The sequence below is a fragment of the Bubalus kerabau genome, chromosome X (assembly GCF_029407905.1).
Source record: "Bubalus kerabau isolate K-KA32 ecotype Philippines breed swamp buffalo chromosome X, PCC_UOA_SB_1v2, whole genome shotgun sequence".
In the NCBI taxonomy this organism is placed as follows: domain Eukaryota; kingdom Metazoa; phylum Chordata; class Mammalia; order Artiodactyla; family Bovidae; genus Bubalus; species Bubalus kerabau.
This window is the reverse complement of record NC_073647.1, coordinates 116,198,716-116,224,482: the sequence shown is the minus strand read 5'-3', so window position 1 is coordinate 116,224,482 and position 25,767 is coordinate 116,198,716. Positions and strand designations below refer to the sequence as shown.

Below are 25,767 nucleotides of genomic sequence, written 5' to 3'. Positions count from 1 at the left end.
AGCAAAAGGGAACCATGTTACAGTCTTAGAATATTAAAACCTTTGGGTGGTTATGTATGTGTACATAATGAACCAAAAAAACCTCTCAGGACCCTCAACATTCACATCCTTAAATATTTCAGACATAATACAGTTTTGGTCATACTATAATTACATACACATGCATCAACCCACTCCAGTATTCTTGCCTGGGAAATCCCATGGACAGAAGAGCCTGGTGGGCTCTAGTCTGTGGGGTTGCTAAAGAGTCAGATACAACTTAGTGACTAAACAACAACAATATATTCCTAAATTGTTAAGTTTTAAAAAAATAACTGCATATATTTTACTTTCTCAAATTGTGTGTGTGTGTGTGTGTGTGTGTGTGTTTGTATGTTGTAGGGGAAGGGTCTTTTTTCTTCTTGTAGCTTTGTTAATGTCAGAAAAAATAAATACCTTCACTCTACAGAGGTTTAAGGATTATTTTGAAAAGGTGAGTTGCTACAAAGTTTAATTATGTAAGAAGTGTCTGTCAAAAGGATTTCAAAAAATGTTTAATAGAATCACAACTTATTGTTCTGATATAATTTGATTTTATATTGTCTTATATAGCTGTCAAAAGTCATTTTCTTTTTGTGCTGTAATGAATCAAATTACATTGGATAGAAAATTCCTGTAAGATTCTTGGTATTAATAAATCACACATATAATAAAAATGCTCAATGTTTCTTTAAATGGCATTTTTAATAGTGCAGGTACATCAGCAATATGAGGTTCTGAAAACATGAAATGACAAAAGGAGATTAATTTTGGAATATGGATTTTAATTCAATATGAACCTTGTCTCTTTTGTTTAATGGAATTATATCTACTGAAATAAACTTGGCAAAAATTAAAGCAGGAAATTAGAAAATCAAAGAAAGTTAACCAAAACTGCATGGTTACTACTCTCCTAAGCCAAACACATCCTTTAAAAGGTTTAAATAGTAAATGTATTTCACAGGAATAGGTGATGGCATCTCAAGCCACTCATCTTCACATCTCTGGGGAAAAAAAAACACAAAGAAGGATATAATTAGAACTACATTTGAAACTGCAATTTTATAAATGCAACATCAATTTGTTTGTTCCTTGTCATTTATATAAGCTCTTGGCTAAGTAGTTTATTTTCCAAGCAGACATTTCATTGACTTTCAGATCATCAGGACTCTGCAGTAGATTGCATTCTTATACTCGATCCTTTGTCATTCCCTGTATTAGAATTATATATACTGTGCTCTTTGCCATGTGAATTTCCCGAACCTCCTATGGCATCCTGTTTCCTAAGGAGTCCTTTTTCCCTTTGACATGAATTTGGCCACATGACTGCCTTTGGCCTATGTCATCCTAGCAGATATACCACAGACAGAGGCCCTAATGTGCTAGAATGGTTTGGCTTGGCCTTTGTACCTCTGCCATCACCATGAGAAGAACATGGCCCAAGATGCTGCTGGTCCCAGAACCACACAGGTGGAGAAAGCCCCCACACATGCATGCATGATACATCACGGGCTTCCCAGGTGGCTCGGTGGTAAATAATCCATTTGCCAATGCAGAAGACCTGGCTTCCATCTGTGGGTGGGGAAGATCCCCTGGAGAAGGAAATGGCAACCAACTCCAGTATTCTTGCCTGGAAAATTCCAAGGACAGAGGAGCCTACTGGGCTACAGTACATGGACTCGCAAAGAGTTGGACATGACTGACTGCGCATGCGTACACACACACACACACACACACATATTATGTGATACATATATGTGTATATATATTTGTTAAACAACTTCACTCTAAGGAGGTTTAAGAATTATTTGGCTAAGGTGGCTTGTAACAAAATGCAATTATGTAAGAATAAACATGTCAAGGAGATTTCAAAAATCTTGTATATATAAATCTATATACACATAGGCATACACATACTTTTATTTATGCTGCAATGGCTAATTAATATTATTATCAATGGCGGGGGGGGGGTGAGTCCATAACTACACCTACCTCTTTTTCTATTGTCAAGGTTAATCGTTGTATATAAGAGCTGTTAAATCTTTCCTAGTGCCAAATTAGTATCTGGAGTCACAAGGTACGACAGAAATACAGGTAAGGGCTCCATAATTCTATGTGATGTGGAAGCAACCTGAGAAAGTGATATTTCACTTGGGCTTTATGGGATGAGGAACAGTTTGTTGATGTGTTGTTTAGCTACTAAGTTGTGTCCAGCTCTTTGTGACCCCATGGACTGTAGCCCTTCAGGCTTCTCTGTCCATGGGATTTCCCAGGCAAGAATACTGGAGTGGGTTGCCATTTACATCTCCAGGGGATCTTCCCAATCCAAGGACCGGCATCTCCTGCATTGCAGGCAGACTCTTTACCATTGAGCCACCAGGGAAGTCTTGAGCAGCAAGCAGTTAAGCAGGGGATTAAAGTGATGAAGGCTATTCCAGGCATAGAGAATAGTATAAGCAAAGGCCTGGAGACCTAAAAAAATCTATTTTCAAGAAAGGGTGAGTATCCTGGTTGGTCTGGGGTACACAGTACAAAGCGAGAAGAGAGGCAGTTGGAAGGAAAAGGCGGGGCCAAACTTGAGGCCTTCTGTGCTAGTTTATGCTTTATGCTATGGCTAGGGCAAGTCAACAGTGGATCTCAGTGAAACTGGATTAGAAGTTTATTAGGCAAATCATTGGATGTATGAACAATGAAAGGAAGGAGGACAATCACTTTGGAGTTTACTGCAATAATCCTAGGGAGAGATGACTATGCCATAACCAGTGCAGCTGAGCCTGGGGTGAATAAGAACTAAATCTGAAAGACTCTGCCACAGTAGAACATACAATACCTGGAAGGTGATTGATGTGAAGTGGTGATAAAAGAAAGAGGTCAAGTTATAGGTTGAATTGTGTCCCCTCAAAAAAGACAAGTTGGAGTCCTAACCCTCTGATATTTCAGAATTGCAGATGTAATTAGCTCGATGCAGTCATCCTGGAGTAGGTTAGGCCCCCTAATTCAATATGCTCCGTGATCTTATAAACTAATACAGATAAGGATGGTTCTAAGACTTCTAAATTTGGTAACAGCTGATGATGTCTGTATTAGTTTCTTAGGGCTTCCGTAACAAATTACCACAAACTGAGAGGCTTAAAGCCACAAAATGCACTGTCACCGTGAAGAGACCAGATGTCCAAAATCCAGGTGCTGTCAGGGCTGGTTCTTCCTGGACACTCTAAGAGAGACTGTCCCATGCCCCTCTCCTAGCTTCTGGGAGTTAATAGCTATCCCTTGAGTTCCTTGGCTTGTAGATACATCACTCCATTCTCTGCCTCTATCTTGTTCTCCGTGTGTCTGTGTGTGTCTCTGTCATCACATAGCCTTCTTATGACAACAATTACTGGATTTAGGGGCCACTCTAATCCAGTATGAGCTCATTTTAACTTTTAGTAGGTATTTTAATTGTATCTGCAAAGATTCCATTTCCAAATAAGTTCACATTCTGAGGTTTTGGGTAGACAAGAATTGAGTGACGTGGTGGTGGGGGGGGCAACATTGTAAAGAAAATAGAAAAGCACAAAGAAGATAAGTTTTAAACATTTTTAACTGGGAAATAATGATCATGGGGAGAAACTAAGCTCAGTTTGGGACATTTTAATTTGAGGTACCCCTAAGACAGCAAGGTAAAGATTCTGGTAAATATCTGGAAACAGGGTTCTGTATAGCACAGACCTAAACTCCAGAAATGGGCACAGAGGTGGAAGTCACTGAAACATGGGTTATATGTAAAACTGTGATAATTAATAATGATGATGCAGAATCAGAATCCAAAGAGCATCAAGAACTGGCATCTCTAACTGAAGCATAAATTCTTAGTTTAAGAGATGATTGATGATGACAATGATTATAAATTTACTGGTTATTCACTATATGACAGGTATTCTTTTAAGTGATATACTGAGCTATTTAATTGCTGCAGCTTAAAAAACTAATAAACAGAAACTTCAGTTAAATAGAGTCAGGAGACCAGAAGGGGAAGCCTCCATGCCCTTCATTATAAGCAGAACACAAGAGAAGAAGAGCAACTCTTCTTTGCTGGTAAGGACACAGCCAATGAAAAGATATGGACCCTTTGTTTGCTACCACTTTTCCAATTTCCTTTTCCTCTCAAGTGTTCTCCTTCCCTTGCCATGAAGGAACTTGCACATGGCTTACCATGGCTGCAGACCCCCAAAATGCACTTCTCTTCCTGTTGTTGTTTAATCGCCAAGTCATGTCTAACTCTTTGGGGCCCCATGGCAATTCTCTGATAATTGCAAATAAACCCATCTTCGCTGGAGAAGTGTCCAGCAATCTATTTGATTTTAAGTCAACACCTGAATTTAGAAAAGGCACCAGAAATCAAATTGCCAACATCCGTTGGATCATTGAAAAAGCAAGAGTTCCAGAAGAACATCTACTTCTATTTTATTGACTATGCCAAAGCCTTTGACTGTGTGGATCACAACAAACTGTGGGAAATTCTTAAAGAGGTAAGAACACCAGACCACATCACCTGCCTCTTGAGAAATCTGTATGCAGGTCAAGAAGCAACAGTTAGAACTGGACATGTAACAACAGACTGGTTCCAAATCAGGAAAGGAGTACGTCAAGGCTGTATATCGTCACCTTGCTTATTTAACTTACATGCAGAGTACAACATGAGGAAATGATGGGCTGGATGAAGCACAAGCTGGAATCAAGATTGCCGGGAAAAATATCAATAATCTCTGATATGCAAATGATACTATCCTTATGGCAGAAAGCTAAGAAGAACTAAAGAGCCTCTTGATGAAAGTGAAAGAGGAGAGTGAAAAAGTTGGCTTAAAACTCAACATTCAGAAAACTAAGATCATGGCATTCGGTCCCATCACTTCATGGCAAATAGATGGGGAAACAGTGGAAACAGTGACAGACTTTATTTTCTTGGGCTCCAAAATCCCTGCAGATGGTGACTGCAGCCATGAAATTAAAACTCTTGCTCCTTGGAAGAAAAGTTATGACCAACCTAGACAGCATATTAAAAAGCAGAGACACTACTTTGTCAACAAAAGTCTGTCTAGTCAAAGCTATGGTCTTTCCAGTAGTGATGTATGGATGTGAGAGTTGGACTATAAAGAAAGCTGAGTGCTGAAGAATTGATGCTTTTGAACTGTGGTGTTGGAGAAGACTCTCGAGAGTCCCTTGGACTGCAAGGAGATCCAACCATTCCATCCTAAAGGAAATCAGTCCTGAATATTCATTGGAAGGACCGATGCTGAAGCTGAAATGCCAATACTTTGGCCACTTGATGTGAAGAATGGACTCATTTAAAAAGACCGTGATGCTGGGAATGATTGAAGGCAGGAGAAGGGGACAACAGAGGATGAGATGGTTGGATGGCATCACTGACTCAATGGACATGAGTCTGAGTAAACTCTGGGAGTTTGTGAAAGACAGGGAAGCTTGGCATGCTGCAGTCCATGGTGTTGCAGAGTTGGACATGACTGAGTGACTGAAATGAACTGAACTGAACAGAACAACAGCAGAAAACCCTAAGAGGTAGGTATTATTATGATACTCACCTACATAAAAGGAAACTGAGGCAAGAGAAGGGTTAAGCAGCTTGTCTAAAGTCAAACTGCCAGTAAATGGAGGAGTCTGGACTGTAACCCCAGTCTGAGGGCTCCAGAGCTCTGCTTATCTGCTGGGCTATCCTCCAAATCCCAGGGAAGGAGCAGGCCTGTTCAGAAGCAGCTGGCTCTCATCCTACATGGCTACATTTAGTCCCATCATTTTCAACAAGAATAGTTAAGTATAAAAAACTGTGATTCTTGAAGGGACACTATACTTCTCTTTCAAGGATGCCTCCTGTTGGATGCTGTAGGTTGAGCCCAGACTACCCAACCAGCTGTGTAAAGAAGGAAATAACTATTCAGATGGATGATGGCTAAATCAACTCCTAGGGTGTATTCTGTGTAATTCATACTACATGGAACTTCAAGAAATGTCTTTCCTATGCCCTAAAGTAGTAAATCACTGTGTGTCTGCATGTGCATATACAAAATGTGTGTGTATTTTATGTGTGTATGTGTATATATATCTTTTTAATCAATGAAGGCTAAGATCAAGTCATTCAATTCAACTATTCAACATGTCCTCAAAAATTTCATTATAAGACTTTAAGCAATTTTCACTCTTAAGTAATAGAGTAGTTCCTCAGTATCTTGGCTCTAGGATCTCCTGCAGATACTAAAATCTAAGGATGCTCACGTCCCTTACATAAAATGGTGGAGTATTCACATATAATCTATGCATATCTTCCTGTATATTTTAAATCATCTCTAGATTACTTAAAATACCTAATACTATGTAAATGTCATGGAAATAGCTGTAAATACAATGTAAACACTATGCAAATAGTTGGTGTGTGGCAGATTCAAGCTTTGCTATTTGGAATTCTCCAGATCTTTTTTTTCCAAATACTGTTGATCCATGGTTGGGTGAATCTGTGGATATGGAGGGCTGACTGTATTTCTTAATTTTACCATGTTATAGAAGAACATTGTACAGATATGTACATTCACAATCACTATTTCCTGACAGGCTTTTTTTTAAACAGAAGTTTTCAATACAAAAAAAGAAACACATTATATAACATATAACATTACAATGAAATTATCTTCTCTCACGAAACAGGTCAGTATTAGAAGATCTTCATTCTTTATTTGGCAGCAAAATTTTTGAACTGTTTGGTTTAATTTTTGTTTGATTTTTGAGCAAAAAATCATGATTTAAATCCTAACAACAAGAGAAAAAGAAAGAGAAGAACTTATATTGGAATAATGATAACTCAAGAGTTTGGAGATGAGAAATTTATTAGCAAAAAGCCAAACCTGGATAAATGAAACTCAAGGAAAATGCCCTGAGATTTGAAGTTAAGGACAATTTAAGATGAAAAAATAATGTATGGGAGCAAAATCTGCCACCCCAAAATGTGCCTCTCTGGCATGAGGATTATTTTAAGTTGATTATTTTTAAGAAACAAAAGACTCAGGAAGAGCTTTTACCTCCCCCTTAACTGCCTAAAAGAATTTAGATAAAGGGTTTGTTCCAAGAGAGTAGATAACTACATGTGAAGTAGACAGGGAGGAACTGAGCAAAGTCTGCTTGTTCAAATTTCTGTGTTCCATTGTTTCTGCATGGCCCAGAAAAGATTTCTTTACCAAACATTTGCTCTTTTCATCTTCCTGGGAATTGCTTCCTTCCCTTTCCTTTTACAGTCCCAGACCCCTAACCCCTTCTCCTCGGTCCTTTAGTCAAGAATGACATCTATAACTCATTTTACCTGTCTTTGGAATCTCTTATATATGGATTCCCCATATATAAGCAATTTTTATTTCTTCTGTTAATCCATCTTAAACTCATTTTAACTATTAAACCAGCCAAAAGAACCTAGAAGGGTGGGAGGAAATGATTTCCCACCCCCAACAATAGTCCATTTCTTTTAATTCTGACCACTTTAAATCCTGTGGCTCACACAATGCTTTCCTGACAGCTCCAGCTCCGCTATGCCCTTTCTCAAAAATCAATACCACTTCCCTCAAGTTTATTTCCCTTTGTCACTTTTCTCCAGGTTCTAGATGGAAATGATGTTTTCTGCCTAAATATCTGAGTTTGTAGTGCCCGAGGAACCTAATATTTATACATTGGCAATATGATCTGGTGATTTATAGTAAGAAATGTATATTTGGCTTTGTCCCCATTTCTGGCACAGAGCTCTTAAAACTCTTCAGTTCAGTCGCTCAGTCGTGTGCAACTCTTTGCGACCCCATGGACTGCAGCACACCAGGCCTCCCTGTCTATCACCAACTCATGGAGCTTATTCAAACTCATGTCCACCAAGTCAGTGATGCCATCCAACCATCTCATCCTCTGTCATGCCCTTCTCCTCCGGCCTTCAATCATTCCCAGCATCATGGTCTTTTAAAATGAGTCCATTCTTCACATCAAGTGGCCAATGTATTGGCATTTCAGCTTCAGCATCGGTCCTTCCAATGAATATTCAGAACTGATTTCCTTTAGGATGGAATGGTTGGATCTCCTTGCAGTTCAAGGGACTCTCGAGAGTCTTCTCCAACACCACAGTTCAAAAGCATCAATTCTTCAGCACTCAGCTTTCTTTATAGTCCAACTCTCACATCCATACATGACTATTGGAAAGACCATAGCTTTGACTAGACAGACTTTTGTTGACAAAGTAATGTCTCTGCTTTTTAATATGCTGTCTAGGTTGGTCATAACTTTTCTTCCAAGGAGCAAGAGTCCTTCAATTGCATGGCTGCAGTCACCATCTGCAGGGATTTTGGAGCCCAAGAAAATAAAGTCTGTCACTGTTTCCACTGTTTCCCCATCTATTTGCCATGAAGTGATGGGACTGGATGCCATGATCTTAGTTTTCTGAATATTGAGTTTTAAGCCAACTTTTTCACTCTCCTCTTTCACCTTCATCAAGAGGCTCTTTAGTTCTTCTTAGCTTTCTGCCATAAGCGTGGTGTCATTTGCATATCAGAGATTATTGATATTTTTCCCGGCAATCTTGATTCCAGCTTGTGCTTCATCCAGCCCAGCATTTCTCATGCTGTACTCTGCATATAAGTTAAATAGGTAAGGTGACAATATACAGCCTTGATGTACTCCTTTCCCAATTTGGAACCAGTCTGTTGTTACATGTCCAGTTCTAACTGTTGCTTCTTGACCTGCATACAGATTTCTCAAGAGGCAGGTGATGTGGTCTGGTGTTCTTATCTCTTTAAGAATTTCACACAGTTTGTTGTGATCCACACAGTCAAAGGCATAGGCATAGTCAATAAAGCAGAAGTAGAAGTTTTTCTGGAACTCTTTTGTTTTTTTGATGATCCAACGGATGTTGGCAATTTGATCTCTGGTTCCTCTGCCTTTTCTAAAACCAGCTTGAACATCTGGAAGTTCACGGTTCACATACTACTGAAGCCTGGCTTGGAGGATTTTGAGCATTACTTTGCAAGTGTGTGAGATGAGTCCAATTGTGCGGTAGTTTGAACATTCTTTGGCACTGCCTTTCTTTGGGACTGGAATGAAAACTGACCTTTTCCAGTCCTGAAGACACTGCTGAGTTTTCCAAATTTCCTGGTATACTGAGTGCAGCACTTTAACAGCATCATCTTTTAGGATTTGAAATAGCTAAACTGGAATTCTATCACCTCCACTAGCTTAAAACTCTTGGAATGTCCTAAGTTATGACAGTGATAGGGTCTCGTTTCTTATGTTAATGTGACATTTTTGAAAAGCACCTTAATGATGGGGGCTGGTTGCCAAAGGAGCCAACCACATGATTGGAAGGTTGGAACTTTCAGTGCCCCACCTCCACTCCCCACCCCATAACTCCAGGGCGGGGGCAAGGGGCTGAAAAGTGACTTCATTCACCAACAGCCAATGATTTACTCAATCATGCCTTTTTAATGAAACCTCCATAAAACACCAAATGTACAGGGTTTGGAGAGTTTCCAGGCTGGTGAACACATGGAGGTGTGGGGAGAGTAGTTGAGCCCAGAGTTGAATGGAAACTCTGCGCCCTTGCCCCACACTGTGCTTCACGCCTGTTTCCTCCATCTACCTGTTCCTGACTTATGATGTTTAGTTGCTTCAGTCGTGTCCAACTGTTTGAGACCCTATGGACTGTAGCCCACCAGGCTCCTCTGTCCACAGGATTTCCCAGGCAAGAACACTGGAGTGGGTTGCCATTTACTTCTCCAGGGGAATCTTCCCAACCCAGGGATTGAACCCGAGTCTCCTGCATTGCAGGCATATTCTTTACCACTGAGCTACCTGGGAAGCCATTCCTGATTTATATCCTTTCATAATAAACAGGTTCAGTTCAGTTCAGTTCAGCCGCTCAGTCATGTCTGACTCTTTGCGACCCCATGGATTGCAGCACATCAGACTTCCCTGTCCATCATCAACTCTGGGAGCCTACTCAAACTCATGTCCATCAAGTCAGTGATGCCATCCGACCATTTCATCCTCTGTCGTCCCCTTCTCCTCCTGCCTTCAATCTTTTCCAGCATCAGGGTCTTTTCCAATGAGTCAGTATTTGCATCAGGTGGCCAAAGTACTGGAGCCTAAACTTCAGTATCAGTCCTTCCAATGAATATTCAGGACTGATCTCCTTTAGGATGGACTGGTTGGATCTCCTTGCAGTCCAAGGGACTCTCAAGAGTCTTCTCCAACATCACAGTTCAAAAGCATCAATTCTTAGGCACTCAGCTTTCTATATGGTCCAGCTCTCACATTCATACATGACTACTGGAAAAACCATAACTTTGACTAAAGAGACTTTTGTTGGCAAAGTAATATCTCTGCTTTTTAATATGCTGAATAGGTTGGTCATAGCTTTTCTTCCAAGGAGCAAGCATCTTTTAATTTCATGGCTGCAAGTCACCATCTGCAGTGATTTTCAAACCCAAGAAAATAAAGTCTGTTTCCATTATTTTCCCAACTATTTGCCATATTAAAAAATTAATTAATTGAAATAAAAAGCCTAGTTCCACATTCACATTAGCCACATTTTGCACTAGTCTGGTGGCCACTGTATTGGACAATGCAAATACAGAGCATTTCCATCATTACAGAAAATGCTACTGGACAGTGCTGGTCTAGACACCACTATCAGATCAGATCAGATCAGTTGCTCAGTCGTGCCCGACTCTTTGCGACCCCATGAACCACAGCATGCCAGGCCTCCCTGTCCATCACCAACTCCTGGAGTTCACTGAGACTCACGTCCATCGAGTCAGTGTATCCAAGCATAATTCCCAGTGGATATTAATAGTATACCAAATTACAGGAAAGGAATCTGACATCCAGAGTCTTTAAATCACTTATGCAAACTCCCAAAGTATTGAGGCTGGAGCTGAAGTCAGTCTGATTTTTAAATACCTATTCTTTTCATCTACCAGGCTCTTCTTTGTACCTTGCATGAAGGAGAGAGTTAACCAATCAACAGATCCCTGATTTTATCATATGTTGGAAAATGTTGCAATTTTCTTAAAAGGGATTTTTGAAGAATATTAGCTCAGTTCAGTTCAGTCACTCAGTTGTGTCCAACTCTTTGTGACCCCATGAATCGCAGCACACCAGGCCTCCCTGTCCATCACCAACTCCCGGAGTCTACTCAAACTCATGTCCATTGAGTCGGTGATGCCATCCAGCCATCTCATCCTCTGTCGTCCCCTTCTCCTGCCACCAATCCCTCCCAGCATCAGGGTCTTTTCCAATGAGTCAACTCTTCGCATGAGGTGGCCAAAATATTGCAGTTTCAGCTTTAGCATCAGTCCTTCCAATGAACACCCAAGACTGATCTCCTTTAGGATGGACTGATTGGATCTCCTTGCAGTCCAAGGGACTCTCAAGAGTCTTCTCCAACACCACAGTTCAAAGCATCAATTATTTGGCACTCAGCTTTCTTCACAGTCCAACTCACATCCGTACATGAGGTTATCTAGTAAGTAAGTTGTTTTTTCTGAGTTATGTGAGCAGCTCAAGCAAATTACTCAAACCCAAGGAGGAGGACAACGAGTCAAGTATGGCTCAGATGGTAAAGCATCTGTCTACAATGCAGGAGACCTGGGTTTGATCCCTGGGTTGGGAAGATCCCCTGGAGAAAGAAATGGCAACCCACTCCAGTATTTTTGCCTGGGAAATCCCATTGATGGAGAGGCCTGGTAGGCTACATTCACAGAATCGCAAAGAGTCGGACACAACTGAGCGACTTCACTTAAGGAGGAGGACATGGGAACCTCTAATCCACAGCCCTTTGTTCAGAAGCACAGGTGACAACTTGGACTTGTGAATGACATCTGAAGGAGGAGAGGTAGTCCTGTAGGACTGAGCCCTTAGCCTGTGGGATCTGATACTATCTCCAGGTAGACAGTATTAGAACTGAGCTGACCTGTAGGAGACTCAGCTGTTGCTAAGAACTGCTTGCTATGGGGGAAAACACACATTGGAATTGGTACTAGAATTGCAACTAACCCTCAATTTCAGGCAGATGTTCACAGTACTAGTTTAAATGGACTAACAGTAATCAAGTTGGGATCCAAAAGATGAAGGAAGCAGGACATAAGATTTAAGAAACTCAGGGGAATGGGGCATTAATAAAGTAGAGGGCAAAGGTATTTTCTTCATAATTTTGTCTGTAATTGGGTCCACCTAAAGGAATCACTCTGCATATAAGTTAAATAAGCAGGGTGACAATATACAGCCTTGATGTACTCCTTTTCTGATTTGGAACCAGTCTGTTGTTCCATGTCCAGTTCTAAATGCTGCTTCTTGACCTGCATATGCAGAGTACATCTTTTGAAGTGCCAGGCTGAATGAAGCACAAGCTGGAGTCGATTGCCAGGAAAAATATCAATAACCTCAGATATGCAGATGACACCATCCTTATGGCAGAAAGCTAAGAAGAACTAAAGAGCCTCTTGATGAAAGTGAAAGAGGGGAGTGAAAAAGTTGGCTTAAGACTCAACATTCAGAAAACTAAGATCATGGCATTCGGTCCCATCACTTCATGGCAAATAGATGGGGAAACAGTGGAAACAGTGACAGACTTTATTTCTGGGGATCCAAAATCACTGCAGATGGTGAGTACAGCCATGAAATTAAAAGATGCTTGCTCCTTGGAAGAAAAGCTATGACCAATCTAGACAGTATATTAAAAAGCAAAGATATTACTTTGCCAACAAAAGTCTGTCTAGTCAAAGCTATGGTATTTCCAGTAGTCAGTATGGATGTGAGAGCTGGACTATAAAGAAAGCTGAGTGCTGAAGAATTGATGCTTTTGAACTGTGGTGTTGGAGAAGACTCTTGAGAATCCATTGGACAGCAAGGAGATCCAACCAGTCAGTTGTAAAAGAAATCAGTCCTGAATATTCACCAAAAGGACTAATGCTCAAGCTAAAGCTCCAATACTTTTGCCACTTGATGCGAAGAACTGACTCATTGGAAAAGACCCTGATGCTGGGAAAGATTGAAGGCAGGAGGAGATGGGAATGACAGAGGATGAGATGGTTGGATGACATCACCGACTCTAGGGACAGGGGTTGAGTAAGCTCTGGGAGTTCATGATGGACAGGGAAGCCTGGTGTGCTGCAGTCCATGGGGTTGCAAAGAGTTGGACACGACTGAGCAGCTGAACTGAACTGAAAGGAATCACGTGGCCAATCTCTTTTAGAGGTCTTTGGTAACATGGTAACCCACTCCAGTACTCTTGGAAAATTCCATGGATGGAGGAGCCTGGTAGGCTATACAGTCCATGGGGTCGCAAAGAGTCAGACATGACTGAGCGACTTCATTTTCTTTCACTTGGTAACATGAGAAATCCCCTCACTACCATTGCCTAATTGTTCTAATAAATCTGCAAATGTTCCAATCATTACATAATATTTATGACTGGGCAGTGAGTTAAAAATATTCTTTGTCCTCACTGACCTTCTATTCATCCCACGCTATAAAATTCGAAAAAAACTTCAGATTATATTGTTTCCCAGCACCACACAAGTTTTAAGTGGAAATAACTGCATGGTGATTTTACAACAGGACAGTTCATCCACAGCAGTCAATCCCTCCTATTCTGGATGAGGATAAGCCTGCTTGTGTTTTTGTAAAACAGCCTCCCTAAAGGTGCAGGATCAGAATCTTAAATACCTGTATGTATCAGATGTTCTGCCATTATCCCTCCTGTTCCTCTCCCCCTTTCAACTTTGGTGCACACCAACCTAACCTGCAACCATCAGCACCTGCCTTCCTCTGCCCGAGAGCTCCCCTTTGGCCTCTGGGGCCTGCTTTGGTTGTCCCTGTGACATGCCACGGGGGCTTCCCAGGTGGCGCTAATGGGTAAATAACCCTCTTGTCAATGCAGGAGACACAAGAGATGCGGGTTTGATCCCTGGGTTGGGAAGATCCCCTGGAGGGAGGGTACAGAAACCCACTCCAGTATTCTTGCCTAAAGAATCCCATGGACAGAGGAGCCTGGCGGGCTACAGTCCATGGGGTCACAAAGAGTTGGACAGGATTGCAGTGACTTGCACACACACGTGATGTGCCACAAGTGCCTGGGAATCCATTATTTCCCCCCACTTCAGCAGCAGCTGTCAAACGATGACTGACAGGAGTTGATGGAGGGGATAACCCTGATGTACATATCAGGTTACTGGATCCCTGTGTTTCCCACAGACATTAAGTCCCAGTCATTCCCATTTTTACTGGTTTGATAATATGCCATATATTTCTGCTCTTCCATTTCTCACTTCCCTGCTCCCTTGCTAGCATTCCCTTCACTTTGTCCAAAAAACTATTTACACGCAAATCTGTTGTCTCTGAGTCAGCTTCCAGAGGAAGTCAAACAAAGATAGTATGCAATTTTGTATTTATCAAAATTAATAGAATGTCTATGAAAGTCCCGGAACAGCTTGGAACAAAGCAACTTCTTGACAAACTGTGGATGGATCCAGAGTCTCCAGTGTGACTGCCAGATAACTCTAGAGACAGTACATAAATCTCAAAGCAAAATTCAGTGTAATCTGGAGCGTAAACAGTATGTGCCACATAGCATTTTCTGGAAGAAGGAAGAACTACGAGATGCAGAGTGAAATTCAATGGTAATACAAAATCATGACTCTAAAATGGCTGGAAATCATTGTCTGCAAGAGGGCCCCATGACATCTTTCAATCTGGCTGTCACTGGAGCTACTTAAGATGTCAGAGAAGTTGGCAATAAATTACTTGTTCATCAATGGTGAAAAAAAAACGTAGCTGCCAATCTGTAAAACCACATATCCTTGAAATGGGAAGCAAAGATGGCACTGGATAGAAACCCAGTAAACAGCAGCTGCCCAGTGAGAACAGCAAAGCTGTGTGTGAGCTCATAGGCCCTGGATTTATTTGCTTTGACATTTTTAAAAGGAAATTTAATTGGATTATGTCTCCTTCTAGCTTAAAATTTTCTACTGTAGTACTGGCCACCAGATGCATACGGGAAAAAGATCAGGAGCCAATTAAATTCCACGCTTCACTGAAACAAGGTTATTTTTATTCCTCCCAAATGTAAGGCTGCTAGAGTCATGTTAGTGATTTCACTCTATTACTCCCCCTTCGCTCAATAAAAAAAAAAAAAAGGATGCTTTTTATCTATGAATTTGTAGAAAAATCCAGTGCTGTATGAACTGAAATTGCTGCTTTCTTGGATTTTCTTTCTTCTACTAGGTTGACATGACCTCGGAAATAATCAAATTAAGTTGACAGAAATCATAAAAACAATTAAATTTCAGTCAATTAAATTGAAATTAATTTGAGGAAGAAATTTTGCAAATACTTGCTAAAATAATCAAGAGCATTCTGATGACATAAGGAAAACCTCATATATAAAACCAGGAGACCTGTTTATGTTTCTATCCATTTCTGTCTTTACTATAATGCCAATATTTCACAACTGCATTTCTTTGCCCTACACCAAGCTCCAGGAGAGTTTTCAACTGTGTGAGTATAGCTAAAAGTTGTTACTTTTAAACAAGAAAACCTTTCCTTGAAATTGCATTACAGGGCAAGTAAAGTTTTCAAGGAGACATGAATTTTTTTAGTTTTAGTGATAAGCTTATTTATACAATTCAAGTAGACATCACCAAACCTTTTAAATGACAGTGGATTCTGGCAGTATTGTTCCCTACTAGGTCATTGCTTTGTGTTACATAATCAGTATGTGTTTACCAGGTATTTTTTAAATCTAATGAGAATGACTGAAAGTGTTAGCTGCTCAATCATGTCTGACTCTTTGTGACCCCATGGACTGTACCCACCAAGCTCTTCTCTTCTGTCCATGGGGATTCTCTGGGCAAGAATACTGGAGTGGGTATCTGTTCCCTTCTCCAGGGGATCTTCCCGACCCAGGGATTGAACCTGGGTCTCCTGCATTGCAGGAGGATTCTTTACCATCTGCAACACCAGGGAAGATCAATGAGAAAGGTTAATAATCTTTTATTTCAACTGTTAAATTCAACCTGCAATATTAGACATAATTTTGCTTAAAGAGTTGGCACTAGCCCTTGACTACATAATCTAGACCTTTAGGAATGCCTTTGAGTCTTAGCTTCCTATTTATAAATTGGTAATGATACTTATTGCCACAATATGGTTGGGAAAATAAAATGCCACAGGGTATTCCACCCTCTAAATACCAAAAGATCTTCAAGTGGGGTGTCCAAAGATAGATACCAAGGTGTACCCTACTGTTCCTTATTCTACAATACCAAGGCTATATATCATCCTGTCATGACAAGAGAAAACTTCAGAGCCAATTGCTAATGTTTCTGCAGTGCCAGTGCTCATAAAAAGAAGCCACATCCAATTTTTCTCAGAAATGTCCAAAGATAAGATGCCAGTCACACAGTGTGAATTATAAAGTTTATATGAGATCCGATTTAGCATTATTTTTTAAAACGTGACTTCTGAGATTAACCAGGCAGGCTCTAAACAGTGGGGCCTCTTTTGCCAGTTTTACAGTTACCATCTGTGAGCAAGCACAATAGAATGGAATTGGGGTCTCTAGGCCGTGACAGCTCTAGGCAACACGCTGAGACCATAGATAGTCACACAATGGAGTGAGAATTAAATTACTCCAATGGCTGAGGTGGGGCCAGGCAGAGGCCCAGCTAAGGCAGCTCCTGAGAATCCAGGCTACAGGCCACACTCAGCAGCCCTGGTGGGTGACAATAAGTTTCCGCCCGTCCACACAGGGAAAGTTCTCACCAAATCAAAGCTGGGCTAGCTACTTACCACGGTCCTCTCTGAAAATTCTGCTTTTTTGTTGTTGGTCCCCAGTTCTACCAGCTGATGCTATGTGAGGATCACACATAGGTGAGTCCTACTGAAGTCAGAGGGACCAGTCCTGACATCCAGCAGACCAAGCTTCAGGAGCTGTTAGTCTTGACTTGGCCTTAAACATTGGCTGTGACATTTGCTCACCAGAGCACAAGTCTTTACTCTGGTAACAGACTGTGCTGGCTCTTTCTCCATTTGTCCCCCAAGACCCATCTTCTGCCCTTCACACCAAGCTCTCTGCCCTGGGAGGCTGACCTCTGCAGATTACACCACTTCTTGAGCTTCCTCGTTCTCTACCTTCCGGGTGGGTCCAGACAATGGGAAGCAGTGAAAGATAGGGGTATGGATTCTACTTCCTCTCTCCCTGCTCTCTCCCTACCTGCTGCCACTGCTACAGCACTTCTACTGGGCTCCAATAAGACCAGTCCCTCCCTGCTTCTCCAGACCTAGGGAGGGTAAAGGCTTCCCACTCCAGCTAGGCCCTGAGCACTTCACTGCCCAAATTGGTTCCCTTGACCTTACACACTCCTCTGTCAATAGCCCCTGTATTAAATCCATACCCTGACTCCTCTATGAGAGCTGTGAGTCTCGAGCTAGAACCTCAGTGGTATAGGGACTTAGCCTGCTCTTTCCCCTGGCCAGGGCTGAAGGCTTTCGTTCAAGCCTGCTGACAGGCCCCCTCTGGTTGCTCAACAGTCCTAACCCCAGGATTCCTCAGCACTGTGCTCCCTGTTCTGGGGAGCCTCCCTGCTAGAGCTCCCTGATATGTTGCCCTTCCAATCCCTAGTCTTGTGTAGCAGACCACTCCCCTACTCAGCTTCTGGTTGGCTAAAGCTCATGGTCCTGTTCCTCTTTTTTTGGTCCCTCACTGCTCCCATTCACTGTAGTTAATCAAGCTTGGGAAGGTGTCCCAAATCCCTACCCCTACCATCCAACCCTATCCGTTCATGCTGATGCAAACAGAACTGGTACTTAATCTAGTACTGGGACCTGCCTAGCTTTCATCAGCTTTGCAGTCTCTTTTCATTTCTCAGTAAGATCCCCATTTCAGGGAAGACACCCTGCTAAGTATACAATGATCAGCCCAAGAGTATAGTTACCCACCCAGGTTCCGAGTGGTGGCTGGTGCCAGTAACTTCTAGAGAGGTGTTCATGATACCTCTGGAACTTCAGCCAGAGCTGACTCGTCCAGCTCATACACTGGGGGAAGCATGCAGCTGCCCCACTGCTGGCCTCCACCAGGGCCACACTTCCACACAGGAGCTCAGCCTGCCATTCCTTGTTCTCAACAGAATTTTAATCTGTCACATCACAATCAAGGCTGGGTCACTTTCACAACCTGGTGGATCTTGTCCTAAAGTCCTACATTCAGTGTTTTGGCTACAGCAGACTCTCTAAGTATTGGCAATCCCCAAAGCTCTAAGTGAGAGGCTTTCTTTGCCTGAGTGGGCCCCACAGACCTACACATCTGGTCCAACTCCTCGAGCATAACCATTTCCTCTTCCATAACCATGGCATCTTCTAGCATGTCAGTTCCCTGCCACGGGTGAAAGCTCAGAGAGTAACAGAAGATCAGGAGCATGGAGAAGGCTGTGCCACAGGCCAGGGCCCCAGTTCATACCAAGAATAATCAAGAGTGGTTGGCTGCCAAGACATGATCCATCTAGAATGCTCTTGAGTAAGGACTTGGTGGTCCAGCCTCTAGAAGACCCTTCGGGGATTGCTTCAGCTACAGAGCTATCCTGACTGCAAAGAGCAACACTACCCTTTCTAACTAATTTCTAACTAATTTCTGACTCATTGGAAAAGACCCTGATGCTAGGAAAGATTGAAGGCGGCAGGAGAAGGGGATGACAGAGGATGAGATGGTTGGATGGCATCAGTGACTCGATGGACATGAGTTTGAGCAAGCTCTGGGAGTTGGTGATGGACAGGGAAGCCTGGTATGCTGCAGTCCATGGGGTTGCGAAGAGTCGGACATGACTGAGTGACTGAACTTCACTTACCCTTTCTAAACCAATGCACAGGGATAAAGTCCAGGTCATTTTGGCCTAACTAACTCAGGATGGCTCTGAGAAGCCATTCTAGCTCCAGAGTTCCCTGTGGACCAGCAAAAGCTGCCTTTGGATCTGCATCAAAGCTCAATTCTCCCTCTGTGCACTCCAATGTCCCCCCTCTCCCTCCCATAGGTATTGATACCAAGGACATTTCCAAATAAACATCCTGCACATTAAACTCCATCTGCTTCCTGGAGAAGCCAACCTGTGACATAGCTCTGACCCATTGTGTCTCAGGGCATTATTAGATATTAACATTTATGTACACTTGTATGGTTCAGGAGATACTACACTCTTTTTTTCTTTTTTGATACTACACTTTTCATGGCTCATTCTGCTGTCTGAACTATGCAATATTATGGGCAACCCATTTACAGTACATCTTTTCATATAGATTACAGACTCACTGGTAACATTCCCAGGCTATCTAATATCCTCTTTAATGAAATGATAACAAGCTTAGGAGTACCAGAGTGCTTCAGACTCTGCAGTTTAGTTAAATTCTACTAAAGGTTAAATTGGTCAGGTGCCATTTTATATCTATGTTCTTCCTTTTATTTCTAAACTGGCTGAAAAAGAACGGCCCCTTCCAAATGTCTCCTGAAGACTGAACTGTTTCCAGGCTTGGTCCTCTGGGATGATAAGAGACCCTAAGAGTAAAGTTCTTCTCACCATAAATGAGTTAACAACTGGAAGAGTCTACTTACTGCTGAAGCACAGGCCCTTTCTGATGCTACATGCCTGTTCTGTAGCTGTTCTAACTCTTACCTTTAAGGATAGAATCACTGATCTTAGCTTTCGAACTTGACAGCTCAAGGCCCAGCCCCCTGACTTCAAGACTTAAGACATTGCCATTTTAGAAACAATAGTAACAACCACCATGTAAGCCCTTACTGTGGGGTAGGTATTGTGGTAACTGTCTCATGTGTACTGACTTACCTCCATTTTTGAGATGGGGAAACTTGAAAGGTTGACTCACTTACATGAAGTGACCCAGTTAGCCAATCATAGACCTAAGGATTTGAGTTCAGCTTCCTATGATTCCAGACCTTCTGTTTCACACGCTGTCTCTAAAAAACCTGAGGCCCACTGCTCAATAACTATCCCAGCAGACAGAGTAGGTAAAAGATGAAATGGGGGAGGGGTGGCTAAAGGGAAAGTAGATTTTTGGCTTTTGCACACTGACTCTCCTTCCAATGCAGGTGGTGATCCTTTTGCAGGTCCTTAAATCAATTTAATGGGTAATGGACTATATTCAAAAGAAAGAAAGAAGGTGGGGAGAAAGAAAGGAAATAGGGAGGAAAGAAAAGAAAGATCATACATCATTGCATGTAGTTAGAATAATATTGTTTCATGAAACATTTGTTCTATTGTATATGTGCATGCTGGGTTACTATGGAAAAATGTCTTTCTTACTGTAGGTTGTAGTACCAAAAGGTAATTAAATTTCATTCAAACTCAATAGTCATCGGGAAAATAAAAATTAAAGCAATAAGATACCACATATTTTCAGAGGCAAAAATGTAAAAATAACGTGAATGCCTAGTGATAGAGAAATGGATGAATAAATTACTCCATACTCATACTACAGTATTAAAGAATGGCTTAGTGACGTGAGTGAAGTTCCTTGGTCATGTCTGACTCTTTGTGACCCTGTGGACAGTAGCCTACCAAGCTCCTCCGTCCATAGGATTTTCCAGGCAAGAGTACTGGAGTGGGTTGCCATTTCCTTCTCCAGGGGATCTTCCCAACCCAGAGATTGAACCCGGGTCTCCCACATTGTAGGCAGATGCTTTACCGTCTGAGCCACCAGGGAAGTCTGCACATATTAAACTAGAGAAATGTCCCATGGTGTACAATTAAGAAAAATATACAGTAGATAAAATGCATGTGGTACAATTATATTTCTGTGCATTAAAATGATGAAACCTCAAAGCATAGGTAAACATTTGGGTGATGGATTGGGTGGAATAGAAAAGGAGAGAAGGAGAAAGTGAGGAGAAAAACAACAAAGGTAGTTGCTAACTAGCAAAAATAAGTATGTGTATCACTCAGGATCCCAAAAGAAATAGAGGATATATGTGGACTGTGCAAATTGAGAAAAGCTTAATAAAATGACTATTTACAAAGTTGGGGAAGTGTTCAGGAAAACCAACAAGGGATCCTCCAGATCCTCAAGGAGCCATACCACCACTTGAGGCTCAAGGGGCATGTGAGAGTGGTTGCAGATACATGGAGAGAAACTCCAGACAGGTGCTGTGGACCTTGGAGGAGGAGGCAGTCAGGGAGGGAGATGACTTTTTTCTCTTCCCACCCTCCACTCTCCTGCTGGTGCATCCCAATGGCTCCCCCAACTGGAGGCCAGAGGGCTAGGGGACTCACTGATGAAGCTTACAAAGATCAGCTGCCTAGGACTCAGAGCAGGGTAGACGGGGTTGGAGCAAAGTCCCAATGGGACAAATGCATTCTACCCAAAACACAATACTGTAACATTAAATGAAAAGGTAGAACATAAACTCTATCCATCATTGTTCCTTTTACATGCAAAAATTACATATTTGTGTGGCTAAGAAATTAAAAGAGACTTCCCTGGTGGCTCAGATGATAAAGAATCTGCCTGTAATGCAGGAGATGCGGGTTCAATCCCTGGATCAGGAAGATCCCCTGGAGGAGGAAATGGCAACCCACTCCAGTTTTCTTGTCTGGAAAATTCCATGGACAGAGGAGCCTGGCAGGCTATAGTCCATGAGGTTGCAAAGAATCGGACACAAATGAGCAGTTAACACTTAAAAGATTACCAAATGACAGTATTAACTTGTTTTTGTGACACTATCTTGAACTTTAGTGAATTAAATCTAGTATCTTCAATAATAATTATATTTAAATGATTTTTTTCCTTTTTCATTCTTTGTGGTAAAACAGATCTGAGTTAAAATTCTCACTCTCCCATACACTGGCTGTTCTTTTAACTTCCTCATCTCTAAAATGGGAATGATAAAAGTATCTACCCTCAGAAAGTTGCTCTGAGGATTAAATGAGCAAATAGATTTTGAGGTCTTAGAAGAGAGCTTGACACACAGTAAATGGTTTAAGTGTGTGCTGTTGCTATGGTGACGATGGATCATCAAAGAGCCTCTTAAGGGGTCTACTTGTCTCTTTGTCTTCTCTCCAATCTACCCACCGCCCAACCAGAGCAACGGCCCTTTAAAGGGCATACCTAATCATGTCACTCTCTTCCTGGACATTTGTTCATGGTCTCCAGACTTTGCAGGATGATATGCAAACCTCACCCATGAGGTTATCTCCAGCCTCATCCCTCTCCTCTCCTCCCGCTTTGTGCCTTCATCCCAGCCGCACCGATTCTTCCTGGTTCTGACCAAGAGTCATGCTGCCCCTTTCCCTGGAGCCTCTGTTGGGAAGGCCACTGGGCATAACATGCCACTCTTCCTATCTAACTCTTACCTTTCATCATTGAAATTTCCAGTGTCACCTCCTCTAAGACTTCTTGTCCCCCTGACCCTCCTCAAGGTAGCAAAATTGACTGTCTCTAGACCCCAGGACATAGCACCAAAACTGCTGAGAGTGGATACTTAAATGTGACTTGTCTGAGAATTAAATTAATAAATTAATGAGTTAAGTAACTATCCCCGAAGTCACTGAGCTAAGCAAGCGGCAGGGCCAGAATTCAAGCCCAGCTCTGTTTAACTCCAAAGGCCACCAGTGTTTCCCCATCATCTGGAGGTTCTAAGGCTGCCTGACACTCCAGAAGAGCTGCATGCCTGAGGGAACTCCCCAAGGGCACTAGACCAGTTCAGGCCAGAATGAGCTGGTCAGCAGAGACCGGGAGGAATAAATGCCTCCTTTCTGAGAGTATCGACCACATGACATTTGCTTTATCAAGGGACTTTCCCAAGAAAATCAATTTCTGGAGCATGTTAAAACATAAACAAACCACCACCCACCCATCCACTCCTTAAAGACAATTGGTCCAAAGAGATCTTAGAGAATTCAGACAATTCCACAATGTTGAGAGCATCATCTGATCACAAGAACTTTGTTTTCCCTAACCAAGCATTTTTCTACTGAATTTCTATTTCAAATTTGGCCCCACTAGGAAATATGCATCTCCATACAATACTGCTTCACCCAAGGCAAACCTGTGTGCACTGCCTCAGACACAATGGGGATTCTTGACATATGCACCATTTGAGGTTTGCTCTTGTGGCTTATGATGATATTACCAGAATCCCCTGATAACAGTGTTTATATCTATTTATAACTGTAACCTACTATCCTATTTTCCATATAATTGGGTGCAACTTAGGTTAAAAAACATTCAGCTGCATAAGAAAAATCACGCTCTTATACAGCAGATGTTCGCTCAGCATGGAAAGTGAATTAGCCTTTAACACAAATACTCAGAAATACACAGTGCTCTTTCCAAAAGCACTGATGTTAATATTCTACATTGAAAAATAATTTCAAGATAAAGGATGTTAAAAATGCAAGGCAGGTAGCTATGGCTTGTTTTTAAAGCAGGTATTACTGTTAATTTTACCTCTTTAATGTACGATGCCACTTCCAATTCAGGCACTGGATTCACTCTCCAGTTCAGGGCACAGAAAAATGACTCATAATTTATTTGTTTTTCACTGTCTTCAAACCTAAAAATATAATTATATGATTTGAGTCAATCTGTACAATTCAGGACCAAAATGTCAGCTTAAATCCACCATGAAAACATAATATTAGAAGTGCTTCAATACTGATATTTTTCTTATTTCTTATTACTTTATATTTTGTTTCTAATGCTCCAGGCTGTAAATTCTTTGAGAGCAAAGACCTCACACATCTAATTCACCAAAGTATCCCCAGGACCTATGACCAATCTAGATAGCATATTAAAAAGCAGAGACATTCTTTGCCGACAAAGGTCCATCAAGTCAAAGCTATGGTTTTTCCAGTAGTCATGTATGGATGTGAGAGTTGGACCATAAGGAAGGCTGAGCGCTGAAGAACTGATGCTTTCAAATCGTGGTGTTGGAGAAGACTCTTGAGAGTCCCTTGGACTGAAAGGAGCTCAAACCAGTCAATCCTAAAGGAAATCAACCCTGAATATTCATTGGAAGGACTGATGCAGAAACTCCAATACTTTGGCCACCTGATGGGAAGGGCTGACTCACTGGAAAAGACTCTGATGCTGGAAAAGATTGAAGGCAGGAGAAGAAGCGGGTGACAGAGGAGGAGATGGTTGGATGGCATCACCGACTCCATGGACATAAGTTTGAGCAAACTCTGGGAGACGGTGAAGGACAGGAAAGCTTGGCATGCTGCAGTCCATGGGGTTGCAAAGAGTCAGACATGACTTAACAACAATAGTTCCATATATGTTATCACGGAAATATGTTAATAATATATTGTTGAGTGGAAAGGAGGTTATAAAATAGAATGCAGAGTTATGATCTCATTTTAGGTTTATATTTGTACAAAACAGCATTTAAAAAGTCCAGTAACAATACACAGAAGTATTAAAAATAGCTATCTTTGGCAGAGAAATTATAATTGTTGCTTTTTCTTTAGACTTTCTATATCATCTGAATTCTTTTAAATTTATAATCAGGAAAACTTAAGTCCATTTTCATTTTGAAAACAAAAAAAAACACAAATGATTAACCTGCATCATAAAGTTATAGGTCAAAAATAACTAATCTAGTTGACTGCTGCTGCTGCTGCTGCTGCTAAGTCACTTCAGTCGTGTCTGACTCTGTGCAACCCCATAGACGGCAGCCCACCAGGTCCCGCCGTCCCTGGGATTCTCCAGGCAAGAACACTGGAGTGGGTTGCCATTTCCTTCTCCAATGCATAAATGTGAAAAGTGAAAGTGAAGTCGCTCAGTTGTGTCTGACTCCTAGCGACCACCATGGACTGCAGCCTACCGGGCTCCTCTGTCCATGGCATTTTCCAGGCAAGAGTACTGGAGTGGGGTGCCATTGCCTTCTTCAAATCTAGTTGACTACTATTTCCTAATTATAGTAGGAAATTGTCATAAGTTTGCTGCTGCTGCTGCTAAGTCGCTCCAGTCGTGTCCGACTCTGTGCGACCCCATAGACGGCAGCCCACCAGGCTACACCATCCCTGGGATTCTCCAGGCAAGAACACCGGAGTGGGTTGCCATTTCCCCCTCCAATGCATGAAAGTGAAAAGCAAAAGTGAAGTCGCTCAGTTGTATCCGACTCTTCGCAACCCCATGGACTGCAGCCTACCAGGCTCCTCCATCCATGGGATTTTCCAGGCAAGAGTACTGGAGTGGGGTGCCATGTCATAAGTTTATTCTTAACCATAATAGAGTTTTGGCCATTAAGACCTCAAATTTTCAAGGCAATTGCTACAATGTCCCCAACACAAAGTACTTCTTATTATAATACCTCAATGTTACCTAATCTGAATTTGACCACGTTCTGCCAATTTCTAAGGCTAAATATATACTGGTTATGTAACATGATTTTTGGAAGAAAAAAAAAACAAAGGTGGTCACTAAGGCATTGTTCCAAGCACCCTGCTCCAGGTTCCTGCCCTTCTCTCAGCACCTCTAATTCAACAGGCTCTGCCCCCCGCTCCCAACCAGCAAGTGAGGTGTGCAAGTTACTATTGCAAGGATGAACAGAGGATAATTAACTATAAGAAAACTCGGTGATAACAGAAGCAGGAAAAAAATTACTCATAATCAGTCAAAAGGCTTTTTTTCCAAGCATTAAGAAAAGAATAGCTCACATTTATAAACTAA

At 41.8% G+C, this 25,767-nt stretch overlaps 1 protein-coding gene across 2 annotated transcripts in view; it reads right to left on the bottom strand.

Annotated features, from left to right (window-relative positions):
- Nucleotides 1-819: 819 nt before the first annotated feature.
- EFHC2 (EF-hand domain containing 2) overlaps nt 820-25,767 on the bottom strand; it is a 248,392-nt gene continuing 223,444 nt past the window's right edge. The window contains exons 12-14 of one of the 2 annotated variants that reach the window (XM_055563253.1): nt 23,542-23,647; nt 1,429-1,648; nt 933-1,022 (exon numbers count right to left, since the gene is read on the bottom strand). In XM_055563253.1, coding sequence (XP_055419228.1) covers nt 1,015-1,022; nt 1,429-1,648; nt 23,542-23,647 — 334 coding nt within the window. In that variant the 3' untranslated portion in view covers nt 933-1,014. Of the gene's footprint in view, nt 1,023-1,428; nt 1,649-23,541; nt 23,648-25,767 lie in introns of both variants that reach the window. The other variant, XM_055563252.1, reaches the window with a different exon arrangement.